Source organism: Apteryx rowi, unplaced genomic scaffold, assembly GCF_003343035.1.
Source record: "Apteryx rowi isolate R43461 unplaced genomic scaffold, aptRow1 scaffold_226, whole genome shotgun sequence".
In the NCBI taxonomy this organism is placed as follows: Eukaryota; Metazoa; Chordata; class Aves; order Apterygiformes; family Apterygidae; genus Apteryx; species Apteryx rowi.
Genome location: NW_020448597.1, coordinates 995,152 through 1,021,297, shown reverse-complemented (window position 1 = coordinate 1,021,297; position 26,146 = coordinate 995,152). Strand labels below are relative to the sequence as shown.

Here is a 26,146-nt window from a genome sequence, read left to right as displayed (position 1 = left end):
AGATAAAATAATTGTACATTTTTATTTAAATTTTATTTGTGTGAGTTATTCAGTGTAAAAAATAGCAACCTAACATATTAATTACATCAGGAGCATATCCAATTGCTGGAAATACGGAGACACATTTATTTAAAAATATAACTATGCTACTCTGTTCTACTTTTCCAAGTTTTCTTTGCCCACATAGTACTTTTAAAACACGCAAATTGACTTTATCCAAGTGTGAAAGTTCCCATTCATTTCAGTCAGACATTAGTTGGAACCTATGACCAATGTTTTATTACATTTTGAAACCACGTAGATAATCATTTCTAACTCAGGTTTTATAAAAAGTTAAAATATGACATGCCTAGCCTACAGTTAAGTGGATTAAACAAAGAGTATGATCAACAGCATTCAGGAGGAGCAGGAGAGTAGACCCTTGAAGCCCTTGGGACTATGTAAAATGTCCTCTTCCTCTGCTGGCTCACGTGGGCAATGACATTATTTCTCCTGGGATCACTGTTACATATGCTTTTGTTAATATGAAATAATCCTCATGTTTCTTACATTTGTTTATATAAAGTTGCTAAAAATTCTGGAAGGTTCTGGAAATTTTCAGCTCCTTTTAACTTCAGTAAAAATTGAGTGTTCATTCCTTCCAGTGGTTGCTTAGCACCTTGCAGGACCCCTGCTCTTAACACCAGCACAGGCACACAGTGAGAGGGAGACGGTTCCTTGCAACCAATCCCTCCTACACAAGGCAGGATACAGTATAGCCTAATATTTGTTAATCTATAATACAGCCTAAGTGCTGTATAGTGAAAACTTAAAGTGTGTTTTTCTATGGATAAACCATCTCTGTCGATGCAAATATTTGCTGTCGCAAACTATTATTGCACCCGCAACTCTGGAAGGGTTGCCTGGTTTACTGCTGATTAGATTTGTACAGTGAATGACAGCCTTGGACAAAATCCAAAGCATACATTAATTTTAATATTAATTTAAACTGATGTAAGTTACTGCAGAATAAACAATAATAAGCAGCTAACTCAACAGCTTTAGTAAGTTGTCCACTTTATCCAGAGGATTCTTTGTTAGAAGATTCCTGATATACCCTTCACGTCACATGCATGCTGTTCAGAGAAAGGGAACAAAATCATCTCTGAGTAAGCTTGTTAAGGAAAAACCTTGAAAAAGTTACAGGAAAAAAGCACTAGAAAGAAGGAAAATTTATCCTTTTCCTACCTACTATGTTTTTGGTTTTTTTTTTTTGGTTTTAGGCAAGGCTCTGTAATAGCTGCTTAATATTTTTTATAACAGAAGATGAGAGCCTGTCACTGGAAAAGACATCTGAAAAAAAGTCGTACGAATACTGAGATCTAATTTAAAATAGGTAGAATCATCTAACAGCACAGTGGTTTTTTATGTCACTATGTAACTATGTGACATTAATACCTATATAGCTTGTACATTGTGAACATTCACTTATTTTTATTAATTCAGACTGCTTCATATTCTGCACCTCATTTATTATATTCTACGTCATATTTGCTGTGACTGTACTGGGGAAGGGTTATGATAAAGTCACAGGCAATGAAGATGGGTACTAATCTAACAGGTGCTCCACTCCCTTTGTTCTTTGTATACACATATTCAAATCACACAAGGCAGGGGACAGGATAGGGCCTGTTAACTCATTGCTGATTTTCCTAGCAAATAAACCAGCAGCTGCTGGTCCAAGCTCTGACTTAACGCTGAGAAAGAGGTGGTATTTGTATGGGACAGGATGCTTTCATGGAGCCCTTTAGCAACTTATTTTGTGACTTACAGTGCAAAATCTATTTTCTACTTGTAGGTAAGAAACAGTATGAATTATATTTGATTGTCATTTTGGAAATGTGACTTACTTTTATACTGCTAAACTTAAAGACATTTCTATTATATTGTCAGATGTTTTATTTTAAGAAGGTAGTCTAAAAGGTTTTAATCAGAAAGTGCCACCATTTTGTGAGTGGAACTAGAAACTTTTATAAATGTCAAAACTTAGCACTGTACATATCTGTAAATAAAACATTGATGTTGACTGTACATATATAGCACCATGTTTTACTAATATATACATGGTGCATTCTTTTTAACAAGTAAGGCTTGACAGATTCAGAACCAAAGTTTATTATAGATGTCACTCATCTCTCTAAAAATGCATCATGTTGTAGTGGTGCTGACTTATTTTTCAGTTCTTATTATGATGCCTTATACTTAATATGTAAAATTTATATTCAATATTTAAATGTATTTGGTATTAAAACTAATTTAACCTTTTGCTCAACTGAAAATGTCTTCCACTCTATTAATAGTACTTTTGTTCAGTATTTGGGTGCAGTTTTCATAAGTATACATGTTATCCTCGCATTTGATGAAAAAATAGATGTTTTTGCATTTTTATAGCAATTTCCTGTGATTAAATGTTAGATAAAGTTATATTTCTACAAACTCCTGTAATTTACTTTTGCTGTACTTAATTGTTTTGTAAATATCAGCAGAAGGAACATATAATTTTACAAATTTACTACATCCTCTACTAGTTCATGTGTAAGGATAATTTTTCTTTTATCCTTTCTGTGAACTTCATATACAGTAACCTATATTCCTTGATTTTGAGTTAAATACTTTGTAAAGACTTTTGGTTTCAAAACAACTACAGTCTTATATGAAGATTATCGGATTTCTTCTTTAAAAATGAAAACTCTGTTTGATAAAAATACAGTGAATATTCACTTCTTTATTTGCATTACATCTTCACTGGACCTTTTTGATTAAAATCCTACGATCAATATTGGTGTGTTCACCAGGAAGTCTCATCTTGTACTCTCACTCAGAAATACAAGTTTTTTAGCATGGGAAATGTGTTTTTGTCATGGTAGGAATCAGACTCATTGCAGGCATGATGCAAAGCCCACTGAAGACATTGGTTTCAGTGGCTAGAATTAGGTCAAATAACCAAGCTCAACAAAACCTTCTGTTGGGTAAAAATTCCAAATCATAAAGATTATGCATCAGTTCCTCCTCTATAAATGGAGGTGGAAGAATAGCAGATTTCCTGCTCCATGATATCTCTTTTTTTTTTATAAATGAACATATTTGCAAAAATTGTAAAAAGTGTTGCCACTGATTTAATGGCAATTTACACCAAGTGCAGTGTTCTTGGAAAGAGCTAAATGAACGCTCATGTGCAAAGCAGTTGAGAATCCAAACTCACTCTGGTAAGGAGACGTGTGTGTTAAATTCAGAGAATGATAAAACCTCACTAAGCAGGTTTCAGTTTATGCAGTAAACTCAAAAGTTATGTCATAGTTCTTATTTAAACTAAAGCTGCAGCCCTTGTTTTATGTCAACGGTTCTGTTGTGCTTGCTAATACTGGTGATAGCAAAACACAGATCACTGAGTTCCAAATGGAGGTCATTTTGGCACAACCCACTTTGCTTATAGTCATTGTATAAAAACTAGTTTTAGGAATTCCATCCTGATGGAAAAAATGTGTATTATTAGAATGCTATAGAGATAGGTTTAAAGAATAAGGGATATGTGCCTACTGGAACATTACTGTTTTCACTGAGTTTAGCCCCATTGACTTGATTTCACTATTACATTAATTCAAGGATTAGGCATAAGATTCTTCGGTTTTAATTTAATTAAAAGTCAAAATGTATGAAATTAGTCTGATGTTCCAGACTGCAGAAGATTTGATCTCTATTAAAGCCAGAAGTCACCTGGTGTTTCTGCTATAAAACACGAGCCTTTTACAGAACAGCATTATCTGATAACGACTTCTCCAAACTTCAGTCTCTGCTTCCCCTCACCCTTCCCAGCCGTGGGGGAGTTCCCATGTGCTGACTGCACTTCATGAAATCGCCTTAGCAGGCTCTGCGTGAACAGTAAAGCCCCCAGTCGCTCCCAAGCCACTCCCTAACGGGCTACAGCCCACTGGCTGGAAAAGGGGAAAGCAGCCCTTCTTTTCTGGTCTTTCCTAACACAATTTCCTTAACTGCAATTCAAAATGTTTTCTTAAGCTGTTAAATGGAGCCGCTTTTCTCCACGAATCACCAGGAACCAAGTTAAAGTTTATTTACTGTTTCTATTCCTACATTTTTTAACTGGAAAGAAGTGAAATTTCCCAGCCATAATTCTCTTTATCTTATTCTATACGAAAAGGTTAGAGATTCAAGTATGGTGATAGGTCTTATACTGGTGGTCCCCATTATCCCTGTGCTTACTAGACCTGCTTGTTTTTTGCCAATTTTCTGTGCACACAAATCTGTGAGAAATATTATGTTATACATATTTTTTGATTACTACGGCAGCTATCACTAGCTTCTTGTGCACAGTACAATCAGTTATTGGCAGCTACATAAACCCCAAAATCGAGCAATTTCATGCATAAAGAGTGAGAAAGGATGTGGCCAGATCTTTCAGTTGATCACCTAAAGATTTCCCAGTATTTGTGACTTACAGGCATTTGACTTGATTTAAAGAGATTTAAAAGTTCAAATGTATTAGGTGGGCTAGATGAAATATATTTTCAACATCAAATATTTTGTGAAGGATTTTACTGAGGAATTGTGCTCTTTTTCTATTTTTTTCAAATAGGAAACAACAGTTTAAATCTGATTTGTAATATAAGGTTTGCAAGGGGAGAATTCACTTCTGGCAAATGTTACAAAACCCAACAAAACTGATCTCCTGTTAACCAGAGTTTAGCAGGTCCCTAAGAGCCATGCACTGTTAGAAAATAGTGTAAGAACAAGAGGCCACAAGTACTTTTAAAAAAGGGTAGGAGGAAGGCTTTAATCTGATGTGCTTCAGATGCTTCATTTTTTTGATCTAGAGAAAGTGAATATGTCAATATATCTCTCCTGTACATCCTCCACTTAAGTCTCTCCATCTCTTTTCTGACACTCTTTCTCCCCTGTGCTATTTTTCTCCCACCTGAGCTGGTCCCACACCTTTCTTTCCCCACCAGTGTCCATGCAGTCTGAAATCATCTGCCCTCTTCTTCTTTATTCCTGGAGAAAGTGGGTTTGCCAGTCTTTTGGTCAGGGGATTTCACTGGCTTTATATGCATCACTCCTAGAGTGTTCTACCAAGTAGCTGCCCCAAGCTGTTTGCCTTTGGTTTCCATGCTGGGAACTATCTTTTGTAGTTGATATAATATTGCTCAGCTTCATGAAATGCGTTCAGTTAGGAGGCAAGAATTAGGAGCCAGCCACAAAGTGACTTTTTTATAGGCTTGTAGCTGACTTTGTACTAACTATAAATCTTACTAGCTGCTGAACTGACAGAATATGACCAGAGATTTCTTAGCAAATATGTGTTCTCCCTGAAATAGAGTTAGTATCCCAGAGATTTTTTTTTGTGCAGAACCTTCAAACATTGTTAGCCACCCAGGACTGGGCCTCTCCCACACCCCACCATAACTTTTTGATATATTCTCTACTGTGCTTCTTTTCATGCCCACCAAGAGTATCTCTGACATTAATTGCTGGCATTACAGATTTCCATGCTGCATCTGTTATTCCCAAACCCTTCATATGACCCTACCCTAATCCACAGTTGCACAGCACTCTTTATTTGCCATTAGCTCTATTAGCTCAAGTGCTAAACAGCTGTGCACTGAAATCTGAAGATTCTAACCCAAAAGATATGACATACAGATGCCATATTATGCTACCAAATTGATTTTTTATATCCTTTACTGTTAAACAACCTAAGAAATTAGACACACATGAACCTTTAACAAACATCTTTTTGTCATAGAGACAAATACTATGAAGCTAGGAAATGCAAGAAACAAAATCATTATGAATTATATTAATCTTTAATAGCACAGTTACATACCATTTTTCTCACATAGTTGCCCCCGCTCCCCTTTTCTCCAAGAGTGTATATGTACTTTAGCAGGAGAGTTACTTTATTGCAGATATTGGGAAGTGTGTGAAGAATAAGACATTCAGTAGCAGGAGGAGAATGGATGGTACATGATGAAAGCAGCTGAATGTTGCCCTGTCAGATACATGCTTCCTCTCAGTCTCCAGTGAGTTCCTGTGCAGTGCTGGACAGATTACTCAAATCAAGCTTTTTACATTTAGTTACTAGTAAGAGGTTGCCTGTTTCTGGAGTTTTGACTTAGCACTTGCAGTGTGCTTTGCARAAATGCTGAGTGCTCAAAGCAATAACTGAAGTCACTAGGAGTTGTTTCTTGAACATAGTAAATGCTATTTATAATTGTATGTGTTTTGAAAAATCCAGGCCTATAATATCTCAAACTGGTAATCCAAAATCAGTGGATACCTTTGCTGTTAATTTTCTTTATGCTTCAATTCCTTGTCTGCAAAGTCTTATCAATTATACTGATGTTGTGAAATCAATTCATTAATGTCAGTGCTTCACACCATTGCTATACTTAAGAGTGCTKTAGAAAAGTTCACATAGAAATTGATCACTGAGTCTTAAGAGCAAAATTTTAATAACGTGCTATAAATATAAGGTTGACACAATGAAAACTGATTATAAAATAAAACATGGGAAAGCTGACAAGGAACTGAATCAGTGGCCATTTTGCACTCTAAAGGAGGCAGGATTCTTGGAGAATAAGATTAATTATAAAATACAAAATTTTGCCTTTGTGCATATCAACAGCAAACTTTAATTCTGCTGTTTCCTACAACTGGAATAATTGACCTTTGTGATCTAGTAATGTTTCTGGAATACAGTCTTAAGTGTACAGTGCATGCAACAATAGTAACTACATATCATTTTATTTGAACAAATTCATGAAACTGCTACTTGTTAGACTCTTCAGTCAGTTTCTCAGTGCAGATGGCAAAATAATAGTAAGAAATAGCTAAACCTACAAAACAAAAATAAAATTGTGTCTGCAGTCCAAGACAGACAGACAATGTAAGCTCTAGAAACTGGGACAAATTTAAAGGGAAAATATTTAAAACTATAAGGTAAATGCATCTTTTCTCATTTTTGTCAAACTTTTAACAACAGAAAGTCCTCTGCCCAGGGACCACAAATATCCTTTCCAACTTTGGCTTTCCAAAAATTTTAAAGCTGGAGCTATATAGCTAGATCAAACTCCACTGAAGTCAATGAGAGTTTTCCCCTTTCTTCCCTGAGATCTGAGTCATAGCCATTTAAAAAAGCATAAGCTTTAATTCTTTTTTTCTATGAGAATTTCTCATTTGAATTTTCCACTGTTCCCATTTGTGGTTTGGCTTTGTTTATTTTTTTGTTGTTTCTTTTTTATGCAGGTGTTTGTTCTGCCTTAAAGTTGACGGTACCATCTCATACTATCCATGGTATTGAGGGGCAACCACTCCATCTTACTGTTAACTATAATTTCAACACTACAGCTTCTGAAGTCCAGATTATTTGGCTGTTTGAGAGGCCTCAAACTAATTCAAAATACTTGCTTGGCTCTGTAAATCAGACAGTAGTTCCAGACTTGGAATATCAGCACAAATTTACCCTCATACCTCCGAATGCATCGTTGATGATCAATCCATTACATATCAGTGATGAGGGCAATTATATTGTTAAAGTCAATGTCCGTGGAAATAGGACAATAGCTGCCAGTCAAAAGATTCAAGTAGCTGTTGATGGTAAGTTAGTAAAATATAGTATCTTCATTTTGCAAATAAAATTGCAATAGTTCTGAAGTACCAGTTCTTAGAATCCAGCTACAGTAGTATATAGTTTAATCCAACTGTGCATGAGTAAATACTAACAATTAAGTTATGTTATTTTCTACAGCTGCTGTGGGAATGGTACAATATTTCATCTTTAAACAAAATTAGTACATTGACTAATGTTTGTCATAAGTAAAAAACTGAAGGAGTATAGAAATCAATAATTAATATGAAATTAGACAGACTGATAACAAATAATGTTTCAAAAAGCTGTACTGTGATATCAGTCATGAGGATGCATTAATGTTCRAATAGTCTTTTTTCCTGAACAGCTGTTCCCTGAGGAAATTCTGTAGCCATTTGCCAACTCAGGATTTTTTTATGACTGCAGGTTAGAGGATCGTGGCAAGGTGTCTCTAAGTAAGGGAAGAACACGAGGGAATTTGAGGAGTCAAAATTTGACCCCACCTGTAGGTTCTTGTAGATCACTGTCTTCAGTCTTTTTATTGAAAGATTTGATTGCACTTCACACTCCCTATGCTAGACAACCAGAGTCAGATAAAAAAGAGCTGATTGGCCCTTCATTCTCTCTTTTATTAGTTTAGATCTTTACTTGGGCCTACAATGTCTCTTACCTTCTGTAGTTATCAAAGGGGAGTCACTGACTGTTGCTGGYGACCTTGTGTCTGTTAAAAAAAATGCCAGATCTGAATTCTTAAAATACTGAAGTCCCTTTTTTGTACTCTGCTCTTTCCAGTGGGGATAAGAAAGGAAAATAGAAAAGAATCATCTAAAAGAATGATAAGACACTATTATAATTTATGGATTATATGGATGGAGTGCTGTAACTGTTGGGCGAGAAATAACTAAATGAATGACTTGTTAGCATGATAAAATTGTAGCTGCCACTAAACTCCCATTCCTTTGCCAGCGTGCAGTCATTGTCATGACCTGATGAACAATGTATTTCAGTCAGTCTTGAGCAAGTCAGGGGCAATAACACTGAGGGAGTCAGATACTGTGGGCACTGTCATGCCTTGCACTCTTTCATTCTTGTGGCTGCAGGTAATGTCTTTTGCTCATGAGACAGAAGGTGGAGGCAACGGTATACCTGATTCCAGCCTTTGTTATATTACCAGTAAAAGAAACTCTAGTTTTAGTTAAGTACCTGGAACAATTCTTGCAGTCACCAGCTGAGAATTTGGCCCTCTTTTTTCAACCTTTAACCATATTTCACAAACAAAAATTGAAATATGAGTACCTTCCAGAGAAGACGATGACTGCTATTTGTATCATCTTGGCAGTGAAGACTATAATATACTGGCTAGTCACTTTTATAACTCTTCATATCTGTTTACTTTACAGTTCCTGTCACAAAGCCAGTTGTACATACTGAACCATCTTCAGGGGTAGTGGAGTATGTAGGGAATATGACATTAAAATGTACTGTGGGAAAAGGTACAAGGGTAGTCTACCAGTGGATGAAAAATGGCAAGCGTCTCCATGCTGGCCCTAATTACACCTTCTCATCAAACAATGCTACACTTCTCATTCTTCCTGTTGTAAAAGAAGACATTGGGAATTACAGCTGCTTGGTATCCAACCCTGTCAGTGCAATGGAAAGTGAGATAATTGCACCAACCATATATTGTAAGTATCTTAAATATTTCTAACTACCTTTGTATAAATGCTTTGGCTGGAGAGAGTGCCTCTAACTATGGCAAACAGGCAGTTGAGTCAACATTATATGTGGGTTTGTATTCAAAATAATTTTGTTTGTAACAGCTATAACTTCTTATGATAGTGTAATAAAAATTACTCAGTGTTATGTAGTTGTTAAGAAGGTGGATTTTTGAAGGATTGTTACTGGTGGTATTCCTCACAATCATTTTGAGTCAAGACCTGTTTAATACTTTCATTGATGATATCAGCATAAAGACTGGGAGTATGTCAATGAGGTTCACCCATGACGTAAAACCAGGAGGACTGAATGAATTTAAAAAACAGTAATAGAACTGTTATGAAATTCACTAGTGAAAAATACAAGGTTATGCAGCTGGAGAATAAAAGCGTGAATTTCTTCTGATAAGATGGAGATTTGTCTGGAAATAACTRAGGCAGAGAACTTGAGGGATTAAGCTGATCACAAGATGTTTGTGAAGTGGCAGTGGGATTCAGCCATGAAAACGGCGCATGTAATTGTAGGGTGTGTTGGCAAAGTATTTCCAATAAATAAGGGGAATACTAATGCCACATAAAAGATGAGACCTCGTGTATAATACTGTATACAGTTGCAATGATCCATATTTAAGAACAATGAACTCAAAACAAAAAGAAATGGAACAGAATGGAACCAAGACCCTRTCTTACAAGAAGAGACCAAAAGAACTCAGTTTGGTTTAGCAAAATAAAAGCTGAAAGGAGAAGCATTTGCTTTCCACATCAAGTGGGAAACATGAGGGAGTCGCATAAAGAATRTTGACAGAAGAATAAACCCTGAACTAGCCATGAATGCATTTTGACCAGAAACTAGATGTTTTCTAACTATTGTAGTAATGAGGTTCTGCAAAAGCTCTGCAAATTGCTTTTACAATGGACTTGACAAATTCATGAATGGGATTCTATGATATGATTGTTTACTGTAGTGGAAGATTGAATTTAGTGGTACAAAAAGTCCATTGCTGTGTTCCTAAGGTTTCCCTTACCTCCATTTTAAGGTTAGATGCTGATCCCTACAAAATTCAGAGATGCTCATGGTTTTAGTTCAGAACTATTCATTATTTTACTGTTGTTGTTGTTCACTGTCTATTTGCATGGGTCCCTAAAGAGATAGCACTGTGGAAACTGTAATGGTTTAATAATATAAGAGAAACAAATTTTATAGTTTAGGTAAAATCCAAGAAAGAGTGCCCAACCTCTACATTGCTTGGAATTGGCTGTTTCTGTTTCACACATAATGAGAGATTTGTGTGCCCCAAAACCCTTTTCCTTCAGCTATATTAGTCTAATGAAAGAAATAACTCTCTCTGCAAAAGTACCTTGTTCTTCAACACACTTAAAAAGAAGATTCTCAGTTCAGATTTAATTTTCTCTGTATGACAAGGTAACTCTTTGGACAACCTACTTACAGACATTTAAGGGTGAGGATAAGAAGAATCAGACTGGAGATTCCTGTTATGCAGATCTAACAACCCAATTTCATGCTCCTGCCAGTACTCACATGCTCACATAGGCATGTGAGTAATCCCAGCAGTCAAAAGGTGTCATTCAAGTGTCTGTGCCTATAAATAGCATCAGGATGAAGATTAGACCAGTAGCATCACACAAAAAAAGTTGTAATAGGCCATGATGAGCAGACTATGATAGCCTGAAGTAGTGCTAGTATCATTGCCTACAGGACAATGGTGTGACATATTCTGAGTTTTTTGTTGGTGTTCTTTTAAGATGTTTGCTTAAATGAGTTCTAAGCAAACTGATAAGTTTTTATTTAGCTAAAAAGACCATTGTTGATTTTTAAGGTCTTGAAAGCAAATAAAAAGCACCTGAGAAACTCTAACTATGAATGTAGATTGAGCTCATGGATGGAATGAGTTAGAGGAGACAAAAGATTGGCTTAATCTCAGACAAAACATCAACAATTATACTTTAAATCTTAGAAAGGGCACTCTCACTTTGTTCCTTATCCCTCCTGTAATGTCAGCTCTCAGTGCCTCCATGATTCGCAAGTAACACATGCTATGTATGTGACCTTGCCAGGCTATAATCCTCATGTCCTTAGGGTTCAAAGTGTCCTTTTCAGTGGAGGAGAGCTGAAAGTGGGCAGGTCAGGACTTACTTTGCCATCATATCAGCCTTGTTCAGATATAACCATTTTACCTACTGGCATAGCATGGATGGCACAGTGCAAGGAATGGAATGGGATGTGCTGGTGCTTGTTCCTGCTTTTGCCCAGCTCTGTAATATGGCAGCTGATAGACAGCTCATGCCTTACACTTGGTATGAGGTAGCTACAGCTCTCACTAAGTCATATTTTCCTTCTCCTTTTTCTCTGATTACCCATTCTGCTATTTATTTATTTTTAATTATAACTTGGAAGAATCTAATGGGGGGTGTCCGGCATCTAGAGGCGGGGTCTATACATTGCCCCAGGAAAGGAGAAAAAAGTTCTGTCCAAATTATGAAAACTAAGAAGGACTTTGTTAGAAGAAAGCTGATCCCTTAGATGCAGCTTATACAAATGACAGCAGTGCAAACATGAAAATGAAGGAACTGCAGAAAAGAGTCTAAATAGATGTCAACTGAGCTTCCATTCACATTAGACAGAGGACTCATGATAAAATGCTCTACAAGGAAATAACCAGTAGTGATGGAGTAACTTGCCTTTAATAATAGAAAAAAAATTAATTCTTTCCTCCAAGGAGCACATTTTAAAATGTCTGCTGTTGTACAATCACAATCTCAACTCACCTAAGTGCTTAAGGTGCTATGAATGAGAGCTGAGTATGTATGAATGTGCTGCCTGTACTGCTTTTTCTCCCTTTAATGAAATATGAATGGGCCTTGTATGCCTCTCTCTTCAAAAAATAGCTACAAAAAATATTGGGACACTATATCTAGCACAACGTGACAGTCTCTTACAATGCAATAAAATGAGATCAGGCTAGAAAAATATCTTTCATTGTTGGAACCATTCTGACTTTTCTGTTAATTTGTGGCACAGTCTGTTCAGCATTCAGATTTCTGATTTGTTGCATACACAGTTGGCTCCAGAGAGCTTTTTGCACTGATGGGTGTCTCAGACGCTTGCTTTCACAAGCTGTGTGCCCTTTAGTCTCAGTTCTTGTACTGCTTCCTCTCTTCTCCCTCACTGAACTACATGTATTTTCCTATGGATTTGAAAAATCATTCCAAGTTCTGAAATGAAAACCTATTTTCAACATATTGTTTTGCAGAACTTTAAAATTCCAAAGTTATTTCAATATTCAAATTTCTGGAACTTTTCTCTGAGTGATTTTGATATACTAAAATATTTTGAGATTCAGTTTTTCTCCACATATGGAAATATTGTTAAAAGTATTTACATTTCCAGAATGTGTTTTTTATTTCATCAGAACTGAGGGTTTGCTTTGTGCATAATTTAAAATATGAAGAAAATATTAAGAGAAAACAATGCAAAACTGAAAGACTGCAATACTTGTAGTACTGCCCATGTTCAAATCAGTAATGGCAGCGAGGCTCTTGCTTCCTGAGCCATATGAAGTCCCATAATTCAGGTCCACCTCTGCCAGCAGAGGCAGTTTGTCTTCAATCAACCAGTTGTCAATAACAATCCAGAACAGGCCCCGGGATCTCTATGTACCATATGCCATTGCTGCTGGGGAGTTACTGTAAGTGGTAAAAAAGGTCACTCACAGTAAATACCTGCCATCTGCTTGGAAACTATAACAGTCTCATGGTGATAGGAGCAATTGGAAATATTCCCACAGAGCAGTAAATTGTTACTCAGAACAGGTGATTTATTACTTTACAAGTCATTTAGTTAACTGGCTTTACTGAGACAAGAGACTTGTTTCTGTTGAGAATGATACTGCAAARGAGAAGTAGAACAGCATGATCCATGAAGGCAGTTATTCAGCTTTTTCACTGAGAATCAAAAGTGTTTTGTTCTTCATTTCTCCTTAATATTATTCCACTTCTCCATTTACTATAATGATAGTGTACCAAAGAACATTATTATTCCAGTAGCTTGATCCAGAAATAAATTATTTCAAGACTGGAAGAAGCTGCTGTCATAGAGGCTGTAACAGAAACTGCTGTATTGCAGTGATGGAGTTGAATTTAATAGATTAAGTGGGATTTCCTTCCTTTGGACTTCCAAAAATCAGAATACATTTAGTCCTAGAGAGGAAACTGTCAATCATCTGCTTTTCAGAACCATCCTCAGATCGGGAATGACAATATCCTTTAATGAAACGAGGGATGCCCCTCAGCTCCCTAATGTTCAGGTATTAYAGTGATGTACAGATGTCTAGGAGGAAGCAAAAGTCTGATCCAAGCACAGCAGGAGGGTTTCTTGATGCTTGTCCTAATTTCATCAAGGAATGCTACTTTTCAGACCTTGCCAAGATTTCACTATTTCTTTTTTTGCTTTTTCAAACATACTTCCCCAGCCAGTGTGTGGCACAATGTTTTTATAATGGTTTCTTTTGATTTGCGGCTTTCATACAGAAGTGTAATTATGCTGTTAGTGTTGTTTATTTATGCTGCACTGTCATGATATTAATATAAAAGCAGAAGTCAATTCTGATTCTTTTGCAGTGAGGGAGCATGGGAGACCAGTCAGATATTCCTACAGTTAATTTCTGTTCACAGATACCAATGCTTATATTATCAGTGAAAATAAAAGCTAACAGCAGAAAGAGCAGTTGGATAGGAGGAACCCAAAAAGTACAAAAGTGTGTTCCTTCCTATAAATGATGCATGAGTGGTTTTGCTTTCATTTATGAAAAAGCCACTGTTCGATATGGCCCCCTCCCTTCCCATCCAAAATGAGCAAAATCTCTCTCTATTACCTGTAAGCCCCAGTGAGAGGCTGGTGTATGGAAAGGCCTCCCCGTGCAGAGAAAAGTTCAGTCGGAGTGAAATCAGCCAGGTGCAAGGTTTGGTAGCCATAGCTTTGCAGTTTCCCAAAGGATTTATTACTGTATGCTGAACCGACCCTTGGCTACAGTAGAGCTAATGACTCAGGAACTACAGAGCCTGTGAACAAGGGGGAGCCCTGCATCTCAGCACCTAGATTTAAAAAATGCCTTGATTCTTTCCAGTGCCTCCTGCAATATAGTTTGGAGCAGTTCTGATTCATGAAGTAGTGAATCTGTTTTGCATTTTCCAGCTAAATATTAGGCATGATGTTAGGCCTTCCTTAAAATGAGACTGGAAGAAGCTTACCACTAAGAAATAAGTAGAGAAAATAGAAAGTCTGAAAAGTTTAGACTGTGAAATATAAGCATTTATTTAAAAAGGAACTAAAATGAACTTGTGGTCTGATAGCCTACATTCTCTTTTCTAAACCTTCATAAATAGAGAAGAAAAAAACACACACAGAAAATAGCCTGTGTGGTGTTTGCCTCTGTGTTGTTGAAAAATAAATCAATCTCAAAAATAAGACAAACACGAAATAAATACAATGTGTGTGTTTTAGAGGCTAACGTCAGCCTGAATTTCCTGATAAGAAATGGAGTCTGAAACATGCCAGTATTTCAGTTAATACAGCAGGAAATTTCACATTCAAAACCAGCTATATTATTTTAATGCTTCCAGCCAATCATAGGAAGGTGGAGTATTACTTGATAACACCATCTAAAATACACATACTATTGCATTAATAGTCTTTTTGCTATATCATTCTGTGCGAGTCCCTTGGCAGCAGCTTTACCACAAAGATGACTCCTGTTCACTCTGCATATTTTCTTCTGGCTTCTTGCGGCATCTGTTAATATTAGGTTTGTGCATTTTTAATTATGCATGTAAGCCCTTAGGGGATTAGCAACATTAAAGTGATCAGTTCTTTGGACTGAAAAAGATAATTTAATAGAGTACATTTCAATTATTATAGTCTCTACATAATTTTCTATACTCAAATCCTTGTAAAAGTAGATTTTAAAATGTAAAGATGTAAAAAACAGGATCCTAAATGATCTATTAAAAACAGTATAGGAAATATTATCATACTTAAATATATTATTTCCATTCCCATTTTCCTATGAAGATACCTTGCTCAAATTTCCTAGTGACAAACACATGGCTATTGGACAATATATGCCTCTTCTAATTATATTATCTGCAGAAACCTAGCTTTCTTTAGGTACAAAGGCTTACTCTTGAAAGAAACTGAAATGTTGAAATAATAGAAGCCTACTAAATGGGGGAAAGGTTAAATTTTATTTTAATAGTCATTTATGGAAAACAATTTCTGAAGTTATCTGTGGTCATTTATGGAAAACAGTATCTGAAGTTATCTATGGCATGCCCCACTCTGTCTTACACCTGTAGTGTAATTCCACAAGTAATTATTATACTGCAAAGTGTTACAGTAGATGTTTATATATTTCAAGGTTAATTTACTCACTTTTAAATGTTCAGAGAAATGAATTATGCCAATAAGTTTGGCATTTAAATATAAAGGGTCAAATATGCCCGTGGAAAATAATTGCTCCTTTACTTCATGACTCTTCCAATGCTATTCAGTTTTCTTTATTTTTATCATACTAAACAATACATAGACCTGTGCTGTTTCCCTAAACAGCAATTAGATCACTATTAAGTGGGTGTAGTCTGAGATAAACTTAGTACAGATCACGTTATTGTACTAAAAACCTTTTAACTGAAATAATTGAATCTAATGACAGCCATTTTAAAGGCTAGCCTAATTTAAAAATTCTAAGTTAAACTACATACTTTAAATATTTACTTTGTTTTTAATTTCTCCACTATGATTTTTTTTTTTCTTCAATGCAGATGGACCTTACGGACTTAGAGTTAAATCAGATAAAGGTCTGAAGGTAGGGGCAGTGTTTACAGTTGACATAGGAGAAGCTATACTGTTTGATTGCTCAGCAGATTCAAATCCACCAAATACTTATTCATGGATTCAGAGGGCTGACAATACCACTCATGTAATCAAATATGGACCCCATCTGGAAGTTATATCTGAGAAAGTGGCCCAGAAGACAATAGATTACATTTGCCGTGCTTTCAACAATGTGACGGGAAAACGAGACGAAACTCACTTCACAGTGATTGTCACTTCCGTAGGTAAGAACATTAATTCATTGCTAAGCAAATGCAGCATTTGAGCATAGTGTCAACCTCAGAAGCAGGAAGTAATTCTTAGAGAATATATATATATATATACACATATATATAAGAATTGAGTCCTGAAAACAACGAAGTTAAAAGGATTTGGGCCATTCAGGGGGGTCGGGGTTTTACCCTGTGTGTGTCATGGCTTGGGATGGCTTACCCTTGTGTGTCATGGCTAAGATGTTAGAGTTTTGGGGGAGTTTGGCACTAAAACACGTTTGGCCGTTTGGAGCTTTATCCCTTGAGTAGAAATATTTTCTCAATAGGCAAACCTCATCAGGACCAATTAACATAGCAGATTATATATTTCTTAGTCTATTTTGTTACTCTGTGCCTTTAAAAATGATACAGATAAATGGAGAAAATGATGCAGAAATCTGTTGAATGCCAGGTTAGGCCTTTTCTACCATGAACAGATTTTGTCCAAAGCTCACTGTCTCATTCTTGGGAGCTGTGAGTCCTAGGGCTGCTAGGTGATCAATACATGGGATAGCTTCAAGCACACATCACTGACCAAAGTAACCAGGCAGAGACTAACAGCAATGAGGGTCCTTTAATACTTTTCTAGTGTGATTAGCAATGATAAGAATCTTAGTTTAGTGGATGATAATAATACAAGCTGTATTTGCAGTGCTGCTGAATGGTTTTATTACGATCTGCTTGTAAACTATCTTTCTTTCATTTTTTAGAATCTATGAGTTTACTGCTAAGTCCTGCTGAATCCATGTCTCCTTTATTTCCCATATAAGTTCAGTTCCTGCATCAGATTGTGCCTGTGTTAAATAGCAACAAAGCAATTTTTTTGGAAAATCTCCAAGAAAAGCACACAGTAAAGAATAAGATGTTGAGGAAGTCTAGTGTCTCTTATTGTTAAGGATCAATAGAAGTATTTTCAGATAGGGAATGCATGCTCAACAAGATCTAATCCATTGCCTTTTAGAAAATTAAACCGAGCAGTCTTGCGTACTCGGAACAAAGAGCTCAGCCATTTGTTAGTGAGATAAACAAAGAAAGCAGATGGCCATTGTTCAGGCCGACTTACGTAACCATCATAGATCCACGGCCTTAAATACACTGGAAGGAAGAAAGGTTACAATTTTACAGTGAGAATACTGCACTTTAAAACTAAACACGGCAGTTAGTGGAGAAAGAAAACACAAACAGAGCTGCGACATGCCATTAGAAATGAAAATGACATTTCTCCTGATAGTTAACATAAGTTATGATTTGAATGTGGATATTAATTTATTGCTTTGATGGTATTGATGAATGTGAGATTTCCTTTCAAAGCCCTAAAGAAAGCAAAATCCATGGTTTGTATGTTCAATTGCACTTAAAAATATACATTTCCTAATTCAAAATATTTCACCTAAATAAAGCTTTTTAAAAACATTTTATTCTGTGTATTTTAAGCAAAAAAATCCGTAAGTCCTGCTACAAAACTGCTGTTCATGGGTATCTCAGCAAAAAATCTGAGCAAAGGAAAGAAATACTATCAATATATTTGGACCCGAATACACATGAACATAATTTATTAGCTTCTGATGGGATCTGAGCAACAACCAGACTTTCAGTGATATGAAAATCTTTAGAAAAAAATACAATAGTTCTATTATCTCTTCCTACTATACAGTTCTTACAGCTAGGAGGATTTCTCTCCCATCTAGCACAAACTGCTTGAAAGAAGTATGAATATCAGTGTGTTTCAGACAAGGAATAAACCCAGAGGGAAGGAGACCTGCAAACAGCCATACATACAATAGGGCCGTGGTAGTTTTAGGGGTTACAAATACTGTTGTCTTAACCTCTGTTCCTGTGACCAGCCACTGGAGTGTGCTGTCTGCAGCCCTCAATTAGCTAGTAATGCCATGTTAACAGAAAGGGTCCTGCAGTCTGTCTGTACATTGAACAACCTTAAAGGTGGAATGGATCGCGCTATGAACATCATAAAGCATTGGATCTGGGCTATTCCAACTGTAATCTGCACTGGTTTCTTTCCCCCCCCCCAAAAAAAAGCATTCTCTGCTTTCAACTGATGGTTCTCAGCCTAAAAATTATTTGCTTGATCACTGTGATTATAATTATTCTATTGGCAAAGCCAGGATAAAAACACTGTACTTCACAAGCTTAGGCATACGGTTATAATATTAGAGACTATAATCAATCACATTTGCTGCTGTGTTATAGCCTGTATACCACTGTCTTTGTGATATTTGCACTTGATGAGGTATTTCATTTTATTTGTTAAGCAAGGGCAGACAATCTGAGAGACAAATAGCATTTGTACCGGTGATCAACAAACTACCTTTTCATGCATGGAGTGGAAAATGTATACAACACAGGGACCGCTAGTTAGATGCAAGGGACTAGCTCCAACCATTCAGAAGACCTAACAACCCATAGGGAGAGGAAGAACTACTTCGTTTACATGTAGTTTGCTATGAACAGGGACCTATGCTGAAAGCCAAACACTGAAACAGCGAGGAGGATATTCATTTATAATCCCTGTGAGGAGCTGCAGTGCATCTGATACGAATGCAGAATGCATGTGTGCATGCACTGTATATTGTTGAGGTGGCCCTAATACATACCCCAAGCGTTAGTCCTACTGTTATATAATCCACATTAAGCTTACATATTTCTAAATTTGGAAAAATTGTACCACATGACTCACTGCCTATGAGCCATGCTCAGGCAGAACCCTAGCCCCTTAGCTCTAGAAATCAGAAAGCCTGTTGCCTTGTGTCCCCAGTAGGTCAAAGGGAGCTCCAGAGTGAGAAGGAAGGATCTGCTAACTGAGGATCTGAACTGAAGATCAGCTGAATATCAAGGAGGAAAACATAGAACACCAGAGAGACATACAATAGTGTGCAACATTTCCAAGGCCATACTGAAACCATGCTGATCTTTTCTGGGTTACCCTATCTCAACAACTCCTTCCCAGCTAGATGCAAGCTGAAAACAAAATCACTGCCCAATTTTCTATTGAGAAATTAATGGCAGAGTAAATCAGACAAAAAGCCATCTTACACTGACACATACAAGACCAAAGTTCTACTGAAAACAAAGTTAGGTTTAGAAGTTTAGAAGTGGTTGTGGTTTTGGTAATATGGCTGAAATGAGAAGGCCCTGTTCTTCTGTTCACTGAATCTTCTGATGTTCAGATCTTGAGAAACATTTTGTAAAATAGAAAAATTGCAGCTGCTAAACAAAACACTATATTTCATCTACATCAAGAATCAATGGATGTAGTTCCCCCAGCATCTAGGCATCAGTAACTGAAATAAAGAAACCACCACTGTACTTACTGAACTTGGGCCACAGGCATACAAGTTTTTATCCTTAAACTAACTCACCAGTTACCATTTAGATAACAGAAGCATATGTTCAGGCCACTAATTTGAAACAATTTTAAACAGCTTTTTTCATATACCATGTTATGACCAAAACAATTTGACTTTTTGTATAATCTTATATAATAGATTGTTATTTACATCACCAATCACAAACCTGCTACAGACATCCCAAATGATAAAGTCAATGCCAAAGGCTGTGCTGGAGGTTTGTCTGGATAACACTKGTATTCACCTGAGACTGAATACCTCCTGACTGCCTTTAGAAGCATTCATTTAAAGGACCGCATTGGACTTGCTGCCCCATTTAGGCCCGTAAGGCTTATGCAGAAAAGGAGCTATCAGGAGTGAGTCTCACACTGCTATAAGGTGGCCATTATTGACAATCATTAAGGGAAACCATAACATGAGAGAAACCATGACTTCTCTGCTCCTAGAGGACTTCAGTAAGAGGCAGGATGTCATTTACAACATTTTGGGTAGCCAGTTCTAGCAGCTATCAAATTCTAACCTTGGCTTGCAAATATAGTGCTTTGAAAGCCAACTATATTTTTGTTTTAATTAAAGCGGGGGGGGGGGGAGGTTAGAACTTAGTTGTAACGTTAGAAGAGGAAAAATTTGTTTCACCTCATGAGTTGCTTGACATGTCTCTTGATCTCAAGAAGATTGGCACAATGGAACTCCATATACTCTAATGATAACCTACACAGGAAAGGATTTGTAGTTAATCCACAGTAATGGGATCAAGGAGACCTGAACTCTAATCCCAACTCTACTGAGTAACTATAGGCTTCATCACCTACTTTCTTGGTAAAATAAAGTTTCTATGCCTAAGACTAGAATATTCATCTACTTTTTCTGATGCTGTAAGGTTAAGTTCAGTAACTCTTGGGTTATGTGTACTGACCTTCATTTAGCTTCAGGTACCAATCTCTTTTGGACTCATTTCTGAAATATATATCGTTATTTTTCCAATTTAAGTCATTACCAATTCAAAATAACCAAAATTTTATATCTATTTTTTATAAATATATAGTATATATAGTGTGTATATATGTATGTATACATACAGTTTTACTAGCTTCAAATGAATTTCAAGATGCATTTTTTTGTGTCATAATAGCACATTATACAGAGCAGGAGACTAAATGCAGTGCTCATCTTCTTTGACACAGGACTGGAGAAGCTGGCCCAGAAAGGAAAATCTTTGTCATCCCTTGCAGTAATAACTGGAATTTCATTACTTTTGATCCTAGTTATGGCCTTTCTATTCTTATGGAAAAGATATCAGCCCTATAAAGGTATGTAAAGGTTAAGCACCCTCCAGTTATCCTTTTGGAACATTAGAACAAAAAGAATGATTTTTCTTTATCTCTTCTTTTCAGTGATACAACAGAAGCTGCAGAGCAGGTATGAAAATAAATTATTTGTAGGTCTTGAAGTCCTTTCCACCAAGAGAATTGCATTTTTTCAAATTAATTTTCTTTCCTTAGCCAGTGACATCAATCTGAAAATCATGTTTATGTTTTCTAGGCCAGAGACTGATTACAGAAAGGCACAGACATTTGCAGGTAATGTGAATGAAAGAAATGTGAGCGTAAGGTCAAATTCCATTTCTGCAAAAATGAGCATCTCTGGATACAAAAAGAAAGAAGGAAAGGAAGGGAGGTGTGTTTTGAACTCAGGCTGTAAACCCCTGTGTTAGCTGACTTAAGATAAAACCAAAATGATGACAGGTCAGCATGGGTGTAGCTCATGTCTGGAGTTTGCAGCAGTATGTACATAGCCTGTTGGCTTGAATTCAAGCTGTTAATGCAAGTTAAAACCCTATTTGCCTGTATTCCTGCTGTTCTGACCAAGATTAAATAAATTATTATTATTATGGTATAACAGTGAGAGACAATATACCATGGGAGGATCACACTTCTAAATGTTCATGGCACCATGCAATGCTAAAATTATGAAATGATAATATGATATCGCTCTATATATACTTTAGGCTCTACCTCATTCTGTGCTACCCCTCTCTGAGTCATCTGGTCCCAGTGTATTTTTGTCACTGCTTCCTTTCCCTTCATAACCCTTCCCACATAATCCTGGGAAGGAGAGGCTGGAGACAGGTCATCCTGCCCATCCTGCGCAGGAGTGGCACTTTTCTTCCCATCCCTTTCCTGACAAAGCATAAGAACACACCATAGCTGCTACATGTGAGAAGATAGGGAAGTTTATGGAGCTGAGGAAGGTAAGAAAAATTTACTGTAGCATGGAGGGTCCTTCACACCAGCAAGTGTTACAAGATGAGAGAATCCCAGTGCTGTCTTTAATGCTGCAGGCTGTACCATGGAGAGAAGTCCCAAGAGACTACCAAGAATCTCAGATCTCCTGGACAGTGACAAGTTAATGAGGGTAGAGAAAGAGACCCCTACCCAAACCACAGATTGTTCCGAAGTCCCAAGTACAAGTTGTTGACTGGTTTAATACTGTGACACCTGTAACATGATCCCTTTTTCATATCAGCGTTATAAAAGAGTCAGGTGATATCGCCCCACACTAATGTGTAGACCTACCTTGAGCTTATGGACTAGGTCCCTTGTCTATGAGGAATGAAAGTAGTTCAGTCTCATGGTCATGGAACGGGCCTTGGTTAGCTGCATGTTTAGTTCTCCAGCAAAGAGAGTCCAATGGCTCTACCAAAACTGTTAATGAAGTTAGTGAGAGGCCTTGCTGCTCTTAGTCTGAGGTGTTGAATACAGCCAAGCACTGTGCAARCTGGCTGTGCAGCTGCCCTGCGTTGTTCCAAGGCAGAGACAGTTTAGGATCTTGGCAATGGAATGGTTTAAAACAGATCAGAAAAACAATATTCAGACGTTTTAAAAATTAGGCCAAATGAGTTTGCCCATCCATATTTAAGCTGTCTTTTCCAGATTCATATTACACATTGATACATTCTTTTAATGTTTTGTTTGTTTTAACTTTAGGACATGAAAGTGCTTTGGATGACTTTGGAATATATGAATTTGTTGCTATTCCTGATCTTGCTGGTAGTTCTAGGGTATGTGATTTCACACCATAAGCTGATACTTAGTTTCTTTTTTATTCCTTAAAGAGTAATTAATATCTGTACTAGAATCCTTTTGTCAGTTTGCTCTTGTTGCTCTTTACAGATATTTATTTGGCACCATATTCATCACTAGTGTTTACCCAATACTTACTCTTCCTTAATTATGTTACTAATTTGGTACTTGTGTCAACATGGTGCAGCAGGGAACTACCCAAGCTCTAAAGGGAGCAATCTCAGTTCAGTCCCCCTGTATTAAAAGAACATTGCTAGTGTTGGTTAGATAGCTAACACTGAACCACTCATGTCAGACAAGCAAATTAATTACTGGGATGCTATTTTCCCCCTTGGCCCTAATATTTTTGCTTACTCAACATGCTCTCCATCTTTGACAGTGCAGAAAAGTCTCAAGGGGGTATTTAAATTTTTGTCTGTAAAAATATGCCAGCTAAATCTCAGTTATATTTGACAGTTAGTTTCCTGTATTGTGGGAGAAGAAATAGGTATAAGCATTCTGCTAGCAGAAAAAAATCCTGCTACATACACCACTTCCTCTGCATTGTGGCTCTGCTGCCATTACCCTGTAAGCACTTGGTGATTCTTCTGGTGTGATATAAAATGACAAAGGAAAAATGAGAACTATGCCCACTGAATTTAGGGACAACTGACTGAAACTGAAAGGAAGAAGAACTAAGTGTTTTCAGGGAAAATTTCTGGGAATACAATGTTGTACATCTGGAGAGCATTAGTGTAGTCAGGGAAGGGATGGCTCTTAAACAGGATCACACAGGGTCACATCAATAGTCATACCTATTTTGTTATTATTATCTGTCAGAATACATGATATTTATTAGCCAAAAACAGTCATAGATTAATATAATTAATATAATTCTCTCTGGAGGGGTTAGGTGATTGAAACAGATGTATATAGGGCTAGAGTGTTATAATAAAGGTTAATGGAGAGGATGGAATTTTACAGCACCAGATACAGAAGGCTTTCAGAAAACAGATGAGCCAAACTGTCTCTGTGAATGTTCATGACCATAGGAGGTTTAAATACAGAGTTCAGGCTCTAAATCATCATGGCCTTAAGTACACTGTGACATCCCTAGGGCTGAGAATATCACAAAGTCACATCCTTATTTAAATATCTTGCACAATCAGGAYCTTAGTGAGTAGAGGAGAAGTACAGATTGTTGACCAGAACAACAGAATGGATGTAAAATCAATGAAATCCATTCTAATTTCCAGTGACATTTCAAGAAACAGGAGAAATTTCACTGGTTTATGTTCAGTCACTCAGATTTATGGCATTGCAGATAAAGTCAGTAGTTGACCCACTGATTCATTTTAGCAGAAAAAGGAAAAAAATATGAGAGGAGATAATGAAGAACTGGAGGTTGGGTACAGGCAGAAAGAATGAGAAAATTCCATATGGATGGGGAGTCTGTATGTTGTGTTGACATAAAAACAAAGTTGTGTATATAACTTATTCACCAATATCATTATTACCACATTTATGGAAGTTCCTTGCAGTTCTTCATGTCCTGCATGTTCTTCTGATGGTTCTCTAGCTTTGACATGCTGGAGGGGGGGTTATGCTGAAATCTTCCCCTGAATATTTTCTCCTTTTTCACTATCTGTTCTCCTGCTTCTCTCACACTTTATTAAATATTCCTTCCTTGTCTTGTGGTATGTTAATATAAATTACTTGCTATATTAAATGCAAGAGCTTCATCCTAAATCTTTTAGGATCCTAATTGAATTTAAGTCTATTGCTCACCTTACTGTAAATGTGATAAAAACTTCTTCCCCAAAATGAAATGTAAACCAATAGAGATGAACTGTTAAATCCACATACAAAAAATGTTGATGGAGAAAAGAGAATCTGTGGTTAAAAAAATGAGAAGTTACACTATCAGTTTTGTTTCTGTAGAATCTTTTCCTGTTTATAATTACAGCAGAAATACTGTTTGCTACTTTTAGGTTTCGAGTCAATCTGTTCCTGGCTCTGACTTCATCCCAGGCCAGGATATGCTTAGTACAGTTTATGAAGTTATTCAGCATATTCCTGAGCAGCAGCAACAAGACCACCAACAGTAAGTTAAAGCCTGTGTAAACTCATATGGTAACTCAAAGACAAATCCTTCTGGGTATGACAGAACAAGTTACATTTTGTTAGCTGATGTCTGATTCAGGGGAGAAGGGCAAGAGAAAAGATGTAAGCCCCATCTGATCCCCTGTGGTTTCCTATACAATCCCTCACTTTTCATCAAGACTCCAATCTGCTGTTTCATCGTGCCAGTTTTGCCTGACTGAAAAAAAAAAAAAGCTAAGATCTTCAAACATAGGATTTCAAATGAAAATCCCCAAATTCTTTAAGAGAGTGACTACAGTTTCATAAGCAATGATACCTCAGCACTTCCCACCGAGTAGATTAAATATTCAATCCAAACCTGTTAGCCATGTGCCAAGTAAAGTTAGGGGTTGTTTTCTTTTTTTTTTGCAGTGTTGAAACTGGTCAGCTGATCAATAACCAGTGGTTGTATTCAGTGATCAGTGAACCATTAGCAGACAATGCTTAGTTATCTTAGTAACCAATGTATTAAGCTGGATCTTAACTACTGATTTGGAGTTAAAGGGTCTTTGTTTCATTAGTCAGAACTCTGCAATRCCCTGGATTGGAACTCCATGAAAACACTTTTGCTGAGTTAAATACCAGACAGACAGCAATGTTTTGCTTATACAGTTAGTGTTTGGTAGTCAGTCATGTTTGTATTCAAATCACCTACTTCCTAGCACCTCTTGGCAAAACAAAGTGAATACCTTGTAAACTTATTGTAGTTGCTGTATAGCTGCCATAAATCTGTTCTGAATATCAATAGTCTTTCTTACAAATTAAGAACAGCACATAAGACTTCATTTGGTAATAAACCTATTATATCACATTTTTCATGTTTTTATTACGTGTGCTGTTTCTTTTATGGTTGAAAAGGAAAATATGCACTTGTACAAATATACTAATCAATTGGCTGAGTAATCATAATGTTTATGTGACTGAATTAGCATGCAGCACCTATTACTACTAAAAATTTTGTGTATATTGCATCTTCAACTGTGTGTCCAAATTATGTATGCAAATGTGCAAGCATGCTTGTAAAAGCAAACTGAATAGTGGAAAATAATAATGAATTCC

General features: G+C 36.7%; 1 protein-coding gene across 1 annotated transcript; it reads left to right on the top strand.

The window, feature by feature from the left end:
• The first annotated feature begins 1,768 nt into the window (after positions 1-1,768).
• On the top strand, positions 1,769-25,053 carry HEPACAM2 (HEPACAM family member 2). The gene is given in 10 exon segments (XM_026065394.1): positions 1,769-1,790; positions 1,793-1,837; positions 7,300-7,650; positions 9,043-9,327; positions 16,195-16,491; positions 21,068-21,193; positions 21,278-21,302; positions 21,426-21,463; positions 22,871-22,944; positions 24,937-25,053. Coding segments are annotated over 10 exon segments (1,380 nt in total).
• The last annotated feature ends 1,093 nt before the right edge of the window (positions 25,054-26,146 follow it).